Raw genomic sequence first — 11,559 nt, 5'->3', positions numbered from 1 at the left:
CAGCTATTATAATTAATGTTGCTGTGAACATTTGCATGTATGTCTTTGTATGAACTTTTTTTTTTTTTTGCGGTACGCGGGCCTCTCACTGTTGTGGCCTCTCCCGTTGCGGAGCACAGGCTCCGGACGCCCAGGCTCAGCGGCCATGGCTCACGGGCCCAGCCGCTCCGCGGCATGTGGGATCTTCCCGGACCGGGGCACGAACCCGTGTCCCCTGCATCGGCAGGTGGACTCAACCACTGCGCCACCAGGGAAGCCCTGAACATGTATTTTAACCATATACGTGGGTAGCTATGAACGAGTGGAATTGCGGGGTCATAGTTACTTTACATTTAAGAAGCTGTCAAGTTTCCCAAAGTGGCTGCACCATTTTACGTTTATCAATAGCAATGTGGGAGGGTTCCAACTTTTCCACATTCTTACCAATATTTGTTATTTGTTCATAAATAAGAAAGGCTTATTATACCCTTTCTAATGGGTGTGAAGTGATATCTCAATTGTGTTTTTAGTTTACATTTCCCTAATTACTAATGATGTTGATCTTTTCATGTATTTATTAGCTATTTGCATATCTTCTTTGGTGAAATGTCTTTTCACATCTTCTGCCCATGTTCTGATTGTCTTATTGAGTGGTAAGAATTCTTTTAAAATCTGCATACAAGTCTTTTATCAGATGTGTGATGCAAATATTTTCTTTCAGTGTATGTCTTTTCATTTAATTCTGTCCTTTGAAGCACAAAAGTTTTGAATTCTTTCACAGTGCAGTTTATCAACTTAAAATTTTTGTGTACCATTCTTTTGGTGTTATTTAAGAAATCTCTGCTTAACCCACGTTGTCAAAGAGGTTCTGTATTTTCTTGTTAAAGTTTGATCCATTTTTAGTGAATTTTTGTGTATGATGGGAGGTAAGCATCTAAGTTCATCCTTTTGCATTTGCATATAACAATTTTCCTAACACCATTTGTTGAACAATCCTTCCCTTAATGAATTGCCTAGCTATTTTTGCTGAAAATTATTTGACTATAAATGTAAGGATTTATTTCTGGACTTTCAATTCTGTTCATTGATCTGTATGTCCATCCTTACATTTTGGCTGCGTTGGGTCTTTGTTGCTGCGTGCAAGCTTTCTCTTAGTTGTGGTGAGCGGGGGCTACTCTTCATTGCAGTGCGCGGGCTTCTCATTGCGGTGCGCGGGCTCCTCATTGCGGTGGCTTCTCTTGTTGAGGAGCACAGGCTCTAGGTGTGTGGGCTTCAGCAGTTGTGGCTCGTGGGCTCTAGAGCGCAGGCTCAGCACTTGTAGCACATGGGCTTAGTTACTCCATGGCACGTGGGATCTTCCCAGACCAGGGATCAAACCCGTGTCCCCTCCATTGGCAGGTGGATTCTTAACCACTGTGCCACCAGGGAAGTCCTATACTACACTGTCTTGAAAACTGTACTTTTATAAAAGTTAAATTTTGACACAGGGAAGTGAACATGCTCTTTGTTCTTGTTTTTCAAAATAGTTTTGGCTATTCTATTTTATCCACATAATTTTATATGTATTTTCATAACCAGTTTTTCTAAATTCTGTTTTATGGAAGTTTAAATTTCCTTTACTTCCTCTTTCACCCTTATTTTTGAAGTTTCAAAATATATAGGTATTTCTATATTTTTGCTATTAACCTCTAAATTAATTGCACCATAGAGAATGTCAATTTTTTGAAAGTTTTTGAGACTTGCTTTATGGCCTAATAATTGCCAATTGTTATAAACGTTCCATATAAACTTGACAAGAATGTGTATTCTGTTAGGATACAGAGATGTATATGTTTATTATATCAATCTTATTCAAACGTGTTGTTCAAATCTTCCAGTTTTTGTATTTTACTTTATAATAACAGAGAAGAGAGTTGAAATCTGCCACTGTAATGAAAACTTGTCAAGCTTTCTCTGCATTTGTAAGGCTTTTTGTTTTTAACATATTTGAGCCTATTTTGGTATATGCATTCAGGTTTAGAATTATGAGATAACTATTTGTATTGGTTCTATGCTCTTAAATTTTGTCTCAGTCTATTTTAATATTTATATAGCTACTCTAGTTTTCCTTTTAGTATCTTTTCTTGGTCTATCCCATCTTCTAATTTCAACCTATCCAAGTCACTTTGCTTCTGGTGTGTGTCTTGTAATCAGGTATATAGCTGGATTTTCTAAAAAACCAACTCTTACCCTTTGTCTTCTAACTAGAGGATACAGTTCATTTACGCTGATTGTAATTTTGAGATGTTTATACCTATTTTTACCATCTTGTTTTCTTATATAAAGACAAAAGAGTTTAGTTTTCCTCTGTGTCTTCCATCATCTCCCCCCTGCAGACTCAGCATGTTCTCTTCTGCCATCCGGAATTCATGCTGTACATTTAAACAGCACTACGACTTGTACTAAACTTTATGTGGAGGTTAATTTATTCTCATTTCTAGATCAAAAGGTAAAGATAAAATAACATTTTGGTTTTTAAAAGATTCTACCCAGCCATATGATATCCTACAGTTTTTAGCATATCATCCATAGTTTAAAATGTGAATACAAATTACCTAATGAAATGATGTTTAGAAATAAGAATGTCTTTCATGGCCTAAGAAAGAGTCACCAGGTATTCTTAAAAATTTTTTTCTTCTGAAAATAAGTCCTAAACAAAGAACACTACATTTAAAGTACCTCAACACAACTATTTATTACAGGTCAAGAGATCTCATACGAAGTTACAAAAGACTAAAACTTTCATTTAAAGTGTACCACAGTAAATCAACATGTTTTTGTTTAAAATGGAAAGTTTATTTGCTCAGTACACCAAATAGAATGCAAGCACTGTCATGACAAATATACAGAAATATGCAGATCAACATAAAATAGTAATTTAGTTTAAAGGAAGGGAAATCTCTTTAAATGTTATGACAACGTACTCCCAAGAATCTTTTTTTCAGTTAATTATACATTTCAATAAAATACACGGTAATGAATTAAGTGGAAGTTAGCTTGTGAATTTTTCTTAAAAATAAAAATCCAACCCTATTAATCCATGCCAGTTAAACACTCTAACTAAAATTTCCAAGTAAGTGCAAAAGGAGATGGAGTTAGTTACCTTTTTTGCTTGAACAGTCCCAAGGAAAATGGTTACTACAAACACAGCAGGCAAACTGTTAAGACCGACCGATCTAGAACATAGTGTTGAACTAATTTCAGTCTCAAGTTGTGCTAAATGCTCATCATTAGTATGGCACAGTTTGGTCCATGATATGGTTTAATGCCAAGACAGATCCCAATTTGTTAGAGAAACACATAGATTACTGTTGCTTTTTTTTGTTTTGTTTCTAAATATATATATTTTTAAAAGCCAGGTATACTTCCACATACAAAGGCAGGTTTTCCCTGGAGGAATTTACAGAAAGTAGTCTGGGGTGCGCCGGGTCACGTGAGGCTCTCCACGACGAGGTGCTGGGTCAAACTGAAGGCTATAAATGGCAAAAAAGAAAGCAAATGGTTAAAGGATTTGACGCTGCAGGCAAACGAATCAATAAAGAACAAGACACCGAGGTAGAAAGAGCAGTCCTCGTCTCCCACCTTTTCTGTGTTCTTTATGACTGGAGTGACCCTGGGTAGGTCACTGCAGGTGTTCTCTTTCATAAAACTATCTCACAGAGCCACGGTGAAGATTTAGGCAGACAAGATGTCTGGTTCATGTCTGGCATAAACGGTTTGTAGTATTACTATCAGTTGAATAGAAGTAAAGAGAGCAGACATGCTTGTTTTAGATTTTAGAGGAAAAGCATTCAGTCTTTCACCATTAAGAATGAATGATGTAATTAGCTGTGGGGTTTCTGTAGATGACATTTACCAAGATGAGAAAGTTCCCTTCTTTGACTAGTTGAGTACAGCTGACCCTTCAACCACACGGGGTTGGGGTCCCGACCCTCTGCAATTAAAAATCCGAGTATAACTTAAAGCCAAGCCCTCCGTATATGCGGTTCCTCCCTACCTGTGGTTCCAAAGCCCCTGTAGTGCTGTAGTGTTTATAGAGTACTAAAAAAAAAATCCACATACAAGTGGACTCACACAGTTCAAACCCATGTTGTTCAAGGGTCAACTATACTTTTATTGTGAAAAGGTGCTCGATGTTGACAAATACTTTTTCTGGCCTTAATGAGATCATGTGGTTTTTGTCCTTTATTAATATGGTTTATTACAAGAAGTGATTTTCATATTTTGAACCAACTTCGCATTCCTAGGCTAAATCCCACTTGGTCCGTGTATAATTTTTTATATACTTATGGATTTGGTTAATATTTTGTTGCAGATTTTTGTGTCTATACACATAAAGAGTATTGGTCTGTAGTTTTCTTAAAATGTCTTTGATTTTGGTAGTAGGGTAATACAATCTTTTTTTTTTTTTTTTGTTGGGTAATACAATCTTTAAAGAATTGGTTGGGAAGTAATCCCTCCTCTTCTGTTTTTTGTAGGTCTTTGTGAAGGACTGGTGTTAATTCCTTTTTAAACATTTGGTCAATTCACCAGTGAAGCCAACTGGGCCTGGGCTTTTCTTTGTAGGAAGTCTTAAAATTATTAATTTTATTTCTTCATTTGTTATAGGTTTATTCAGATTTTCTGAGTCAGTTTTGGTAGTTTTCCTTTTTGTCTTTCTACGAATTTGTCCAGTTTATCCAAGTTACCTAATTTGTTGCCATATAGTTATTGTATTCCCTTACAATTCTTCTTCTTTCAGTAAGGCTTGTGGGGATTTTGGTAATGTGAGTCTTCGCTCTTTTTTTTTCTTGGCCAGTCTAGTTAAGGCTTTTCAATTTTGTCAAAAAGAAACAACTTTTGGTTCCGTTGGTTTTCTCTACGGTTTTTGTATAATTTCATTTTATTTCCACTGCTAATTTTATTTCCTTCCATATGCTTGCACTGAGTTTAGTTTGCTCTTCTTTTTCTAGGTCCTTAAGGTGTACAGTTAGGTTATGGAGGCTGGAAGTTGGAGATCAGGGTGCCAGCATGGGTGAGTTCTGGTGAGAGCCCTCTTCTGGGTTATATATTGTCAACTTCTAATTCTATCTGACTTTTAATACAGGCATTTACAGCTATAAATTTCCCTGCAAACACTGCTTTCACTGTATCCCACAGGTTTTGGTACACTGTGTTTTCATTTTCACTCATCTCAAAGTATCTTCTCATTTCCCTGGTGATTTCTTCTTTGACCACCCCCCCACACAAAGGTTATTTAGGAGTGTCTTAGTTTGTACCTATTTGTATATTTTCCAGTTTTTCTTTTGTTATTGATTTCTGATTTCATCCCACAGTGTTTGGAGAACATACTTTGTATGACTCCAATCTTAAATGTTCTAAGGCTTAGGGTTTATAGCCAAGCACATGGTCAGTGTTGGAGAATGTTCCATGTGCGTCTGAGAAAACTCTGTGCTCTGCTATTGCCTGGTGGAGTGTTCTGCAGACGTTAGGTAAAGTTGTAGTGTTTTTCAAGTCTTCTATTTCCTTGCTGATCTTCTGTCTAGTTCTGTTATTGCAGGTGGCATAATAAAGTCTCCAGCTATTTTTGTCTGTCTGTTTCTTCCTTCAGTTCTGTTCATTTCTGCTCCGTATATTCTAGGGCTCCATTGTTAAGTGCATACGTTTATGATATATTTTCCTAATAGTCTGACTCTTTATCATTGTGAAGCGTTCTTCTTTATTTCTAGTAACAGTTTTTGGTTTGAAATCTGTTTGGTCTGGTATTAGTATATTCAGCCCAGCACTTTTATGGTTACTATTTGCATGATGTATCTTTTCTCACCATTTTATTTTTAACCTATTTTTGTTTTTGAATCTAAATTACGTTTCCTGTAGACATTATAAAGCTAGATATTTAAAAACAAAAACACCAACTTGATAATTTCTGCCCTCTGATTGCATTGTGTTGATGACTCATTCAGTGTTATTGATAAGACTGGATTTATACCTGCCATTTTCTTTTCTTTTTTTAAATATGCCTTTCTTTGTTTACTGGTTCCTGCTTTAACTGCTTTCTTTTTAGTAAAATATTTTCTAACATAGTATTTAAATTCCTTTAATAACTTTACCATTATTTTTCTTTTTTTAGTGGTTGCTCTGGAACTCAGAATACACAACTTATGAAATTCTACTTCAGATTTATAAATTCTAGTGATTTAAGAGGTATTTTACTCCTAGATAGCATATAGCTCCTTTCCATTTCCATTCCCCGTTTTTGGTATTGCTGTTATACACAGTATATGTTACAAACCCCCAAAATTATTATATACACTTTTTAATATAATTACTATAATATATAATTACTATTTTATATACTCTTTGTGTATTTATAGATTTTGTTAAATAACCTTCTCATTTGTATTTTCTTCATATTCTTCCTTTAATTCAAGTTACCATCTGGCGTTACTTCCTTCTTTAGTACAGCTTTGTTCCCAACCACCTCCTCTGTGCTGTTACTATCAAATCTACGACTGCATTTCTATATATTCTGTTTCTTTTAAGTTCAGTTATACTACAAGTATATCCTTACTGTGTCATGCAACTGGTTTTTAAATCAGTTAAGAAGGTGCAATTCTACCATCTTCTACTATTACTACCTTGTGTGTGCAGCTGACTTACTTTCTGGTATCATTTGCTTTCAGCCTGAAGCTCCCTCTAGTATATCTTGTATGGCAGGTCTGCCAGCATTGAATTCCCTCCGTTTTTGTTTATCTGGGTATGCCCTTCTTTTGTGTTCATTCCGAAGTTGTGCTGGATATGACCTTGGTTTTTATTTTCAGCACTTTGAGTATGTTTCATTGCCTTTCTGAGGAAATGTCAGCTGATTATTCGATTGAGGTTCCCTTTTGTAAGTCATTTTTCTCTTACTGCCTTCAAGATTATTTCTTTTAGACTCTCAACATTTTGACCATGATGTGTCTGACTGCTCCTGTGTGGGTACAGCCTAATGTACGTGCACAGCCATCTTGTCTCCCAGAGTTGACTGTGATGATCTCAGGAAAGCTCTTCTTCACTATCTCTTTCCCTGCTTTTACCTGTTAAAGTTCTCCTTGCTCTCCTCTTTTGCTTGTTGCTACTAGTATCATGGGAGCTATGAGAGCCTTCTTCATTGGTCTCCACCATGATACCCACTGTCTTCAACAAAATACTTAGGCGTGCAATTCTTGACCCTCTGTTCTAAGTAAGGTCAGCCCCCTCAGGCAGAGGTAAGGAACTTTTTGTTCTGCATCTCTCTCTGAACAGAACTTCTATGCCACTGTTCCGGAATTGCAGGCAGGTATGATGGCCCACTTCTTAGTGACATCCCCTGTTCTAGGGTAGGCACTGAGGCAAGAACTGGGGAGACAGCATTCTCTGCCTGCCACACATGACTGGAACAGAGCCTCCACCCTAGGAGCCAGGGAGGGGAAGGGAGTCTCAGCCTGACCGACTGCACCCACTGGGAGCAGAGCCTCTGTAACCCTGGACTGGGACAGGTGAGATATGCTGGCACCTGCCCCCCAGGGGGGAGAAACAACAGCCCTGGACTGGGAACTGGGGGAGGGGAGAAGCCCCATCTTCTTGACCACACCCACCCGGGACAGAACGACTGCAGTGTAGTTTCTGTACAGGGGATCTGGAAACAGGAGGAAACACTCGTGACTCAAATTCCACAGACTCTGGTTTTATACTGAGAGTTAGCAGATCCAGAATAAGTGTTTCTGTATTTGCTGTATACATTTAGGACAAATTCCAAACACTTGAAACAATTGTTTAAAATAACGTTTTCCAGTCCAGTGTTTGTTCCTACTGGGGAGAGGGTTTGCCATGTTCCTCACTCCGCTATTCCAGAAGCAAAACTCCTCTACCTCTAACTTTAATAATCCACATTGCAATTTTCCTTCTGAAAGTGATTACATACAATTAAAATTTAAAGTTACTTACAAGGAATACTTCAAAGTGTCATCTAATTCCATGATAGCAGCCTGGTTCCCACAACGATAACAGTAATTCGGTGCGCTGAAAATGGTAACCACATTCCGATCGTGACACCAATTGTATCCCTGCAGCATTTAAAAAAAAAAAAAATCAGTATTTCACCATAAAATCATAATGTTGACATAGCTAAGTTTAGAAAACTAAACTCAAAAGTTACACGAGTATTCTCTGTGGAAATGCAGTCTTGTGTTACCTTATGTGGTGTCCATCTTTAATATGTACACCTGCACTGAGATTCAGCTATGGAGCTCAGTAACTTTTTCTGCTTAATCTACGCTTGAGATCGAGGCTAGGATGTGTATTCAGATTTCTCCCACAATGATGGAAGATGTCTCAATTCTTCCTCATAAATTATGTCAATTTTTGCTTTACGTACTTTGACTGTATTACTAGGTAAATAAAAATTTAGAATTATTCTCTCCTATATAACTGGGCCACTTTTCATCAGCAAAATACCTCTTTTTATTTCTAAATATACTACTGTCTTACAGCCTTTTCTGATTCATATTATTAACTATATTTTGGATAATTATCTAATGATGTATTAATACACCATTTTCCATCCCTCTATTTCTAGTCTGTGGTATCATCATGTTTTAGATAAATCCCAAATAATGGGTGAATTTTTTGATTATTTATCCAATTTGAGACTCTCAGTATTTTAGGTAAGTAAAAATTTTTATCCATTCACATTCCTAATGATTATAATGAGGTTTATCTTTACTGTACAAATCTACGCTCTTTATTACCATGCTGTTACCCCTTCTGCCTCTGTTGGGTTAGTGAAATTTTCTCTAACATCTTGAAGCCACTCCCTACTGGTTTGGAAGGATTATATTCTATTTATATTCCTTTAATGTTTAAAGAATAGTAACATCATGGTAGAGAAATGTGGCAGGCACCACCTTAACTAAGTGATCCAAGTTAGTTAATAGCACCAGCACTGGGAAAGATCCCATGACCTGACACGATGTGCCGAGAAGGACACATCCTCATACTGTGATATGCCCGCCAAAAGCGCACATCCCGAATCATAAGGAAACATCAGCCAAACCATAAATGAAGGCGATTTCTACAAAATAAAATTGCTTGTAGTCTTCAAAAATGTCAAGATTATGCAAAACAAAGGAAATCTGAGGAGACTGAATACAGCATGATCCTGGATGAGATTATAGGTGCACACACATTATTAAATTTTGCTATTAAAAAATTCTGCTATAAAGGACATTGGTGAGATAATAAAAATTTAACTAAAGCGTTTATAGACTTAAAAATTTTTTTTATTATTTTATTTTTTTGGCCGTGCTGCGAGGCTTGTGGGATCTTAGTTCCCTGACCAGGGATCAAACTTGTGTCCCCTGCAGTGGAAGCAAAGAGTCTTAACCACTGGACCATCAGGGAATTCCCTGAATAAAGCACTTAGATAATGGTACTATATCAATGAAAATTTCCTGACCTTGATAACTATACTGTGGTTATTTAGGAGAAAGTCCTTATTTTTACAAAGCACACATGGAAATTTGGATGTAAAGGAGGATCTCACCTTCAGCTGACGTTCAAACAGCTAAAAAAAAAAGTAATGTGTGAGGGGAAAGGGGAATAGGAAGGGAGAGAGAATGATAAAGCAAATATTAAAATATTTATATTCTAGGAATCTGAGTGTAGGACAGAAAGGAATTTTTTTGCAATTTTTCTTGAAGTCTAAATTAATTACAAAAGTGAGATATAATTTCGCTTTGGCCAACTAGTACTTTCCCTACTTGCTTAAATCAGCCAAGTTTTTTTTCCTTTCATTTAGGTAATGGGGAGGAATGTTTCTGACATTCTAAGTCATGAAGCTTTATTAGAGAGACATTTATTTGAAACAGAGATCATCATCCTATAAGAAAAGGACATACCTCCATTACAAGTTGGTGAGCACGAGAAACCAGTGTGAGACCATTGGCATGGTTAAACGTTTCAGAAATATCTTGTCCAAATGTGTAGCCAGCGCCGCGTGGTGAAATACCCCACCCACCACGATCATCTGGATCTGACCATAACAGATCACACATTGGGCCCTGGCAAAGAAAATGGAAGTATGCGACGTAAGTTATGAGTATTCATATTTAACTAATCTAGGGTTACCACAATGTGGTTATATTGCTTTCTTTTTCATTAAAACTAAGTTTACCTCATGTGGAACTTCTTGTAAACGATCCAGGGCTCTTATATGATCCAGTGTATCTATGGATGGGGAGAGGCCACCATGGAGGCAGAATATCTGTTTATGAATTTAAAAAGAAAATGAATTTGTTTTATTAAATGCTAAAAGTTAATGGAGAGTAAATAATGGTTACCAATGTCAATCCTAGTAGCTTTTCTTTTCAAAATAGCATTTAATAATATTCACAGTGGAAAATGTATAATATACAATGGAAAAAAACAAAAAATGCATGATCAGAGAAAGCTGTTAACATTTAAAATACACTTCTTTTTTCTTTATAATCCTAGGTATTTTATATAGTATATTTCCACTTTCTCTAGAATGCGATTTCCGTGCTTTGTGACCCACCATTAACTTTTCTGTTGGTTACTGCTGACATATAAAAATTTTAAATTTCTCTTACAGCAAAGACCCTACTGACTCCTGTTATTGGTTGTAATAGTTTTTCAGTTTTCTAAGAGTTTGAAAAAATATTTTTGTTATTTTGTTCTCAATGTTTATACCGGATTTATTTTTATTTTTATATATATATATATATATATATATATATATATATTTTTTTTTTTTTTTTTTTCGCGGTACGCGGGCCTCTCACTGCTGTGGCCTCTCCCTTGCAGAGCACAGGCTCCGGACACGCAGGCTCAGCGGCCATGGCTCACGGGCCCAGCCGCTCGGCGGTATGTGGGATCTTCCGGGACTGGGGCACGAACCCATGTCCCCCGCATCGGCAGGCGGACTCTCAACCACTGCGCCACCAGGGATGCCCTCTAGATGAGTTTTGACTATTATATTTCTTTAACAGACTTTTCAAAAACTGCTTTGGGCCATATTGATCAACTATGTATTTTTGGTATCTATTTCTGCTTTTATTTTTAATTAATCAAGTTTATTTTACTGTTTCATTCTTCGAATTAAATGTAATTTATAAATAAATGCATTTCCTTGCATTTCATCCCTTACTTACATCTAAAAGTTTTGGTTTACACTATACTTCCACTTGGTCATTTAGAAATGACTTCTATTTTATGAGTGTTAGTAGAAGACTGTGGAAGTTCCCAAGGAGGTAGACCTGTCCTACTACTCAGAATCAGAAACTGTCACTTAACACATGGTGTATAAACAGATATATCAATAGATGGAAAGGGAAGCAGGAAGATGGAGACGATGAAAGGAAGAACTTGCTGGTCTCAACGTGTATAAAACTTACCCAGTTCCCTGTTCTGAAACTTTAAGTATAAGGGAAAGAGGCAGAGAAGGCCAAGGAGATGCAGAAAGAATGTCATGTCAATCTAGACCCTAAAGTACTAATAGAAAATCTTTTCCTACTTGTATCTGTC

General features: G+C 36.7%; 1 protein-coding gene and 1 long non-coding RNA gene across 2 annotated transcripts in view; one reads left to right on the top strand and one right to left on the bottom strand.

The window, feature by feature from the left end:
* Positions 1-2,792: 2,792 nt before the first annotated feature.
* PPP2CB (protein phosphatase 2 catalytic subunit beta) overlaps positions 2,793-11,559 on the bottom strand; it is a 30,747-nt gene continuing 21,980 nt past the window's right edge. The window contains exons 4-7 of the mRNA XM_029226508.1: positions 10,190-10,279; positions 9,915-10,076; positions 7,963-8,081; positions 2,793-3,491 (exon numbers count right to left, since the gene is read on the bottom strand). Of these exons, the coding sequence (XP_029082341.1) occupies positions 3,419-3,491; positions 7,963-8,081; positions 9,915-10,076; positions 10,190-10,279 (444 nt within the window). The 3' untranslated portion in view covers positions 2,793-3,418. The remainder of the gene's footprint in view (positions 3,492-7,962; positions 8,082-9,914; positions 10,077-10,189; positions 10,280-11,559) is intronic.
* On the top strand, positions 7,384-11,549 carry LOC114897580. Its single transcript, XR_003794224.1, has 4 exons — positions 7,384-7,514; positions 8,594-8,681; positions 9,815-10,103; positions 10,840-11,549. It is a non-coding gene; the product is annotated as an uncharacterized LOC114897580 (long non-coding RNA).

Source organism: Monodon monoceros, unplaced genomic scaffold (genome assembly GCF_005190385.1).
Source record: "Monodon monoceros isolate NGI ecotype Baffin Bay Population unplaced genomic scaffold, NGI_Narwhal_1 Super_Scaffold_17, whole genome shotgun sequence".
In the NCBI taxonomy this organism is placed as follows: domain Eukaryota; kingdom Metazoa; phylum Chordata; class Mammalia; order Artiodactyla; family Monodontidae; genus Monodon; species Monodon monoceros.
This window is presented reverse-complemented; position numbering and strand designations above follow the sequence as displayed.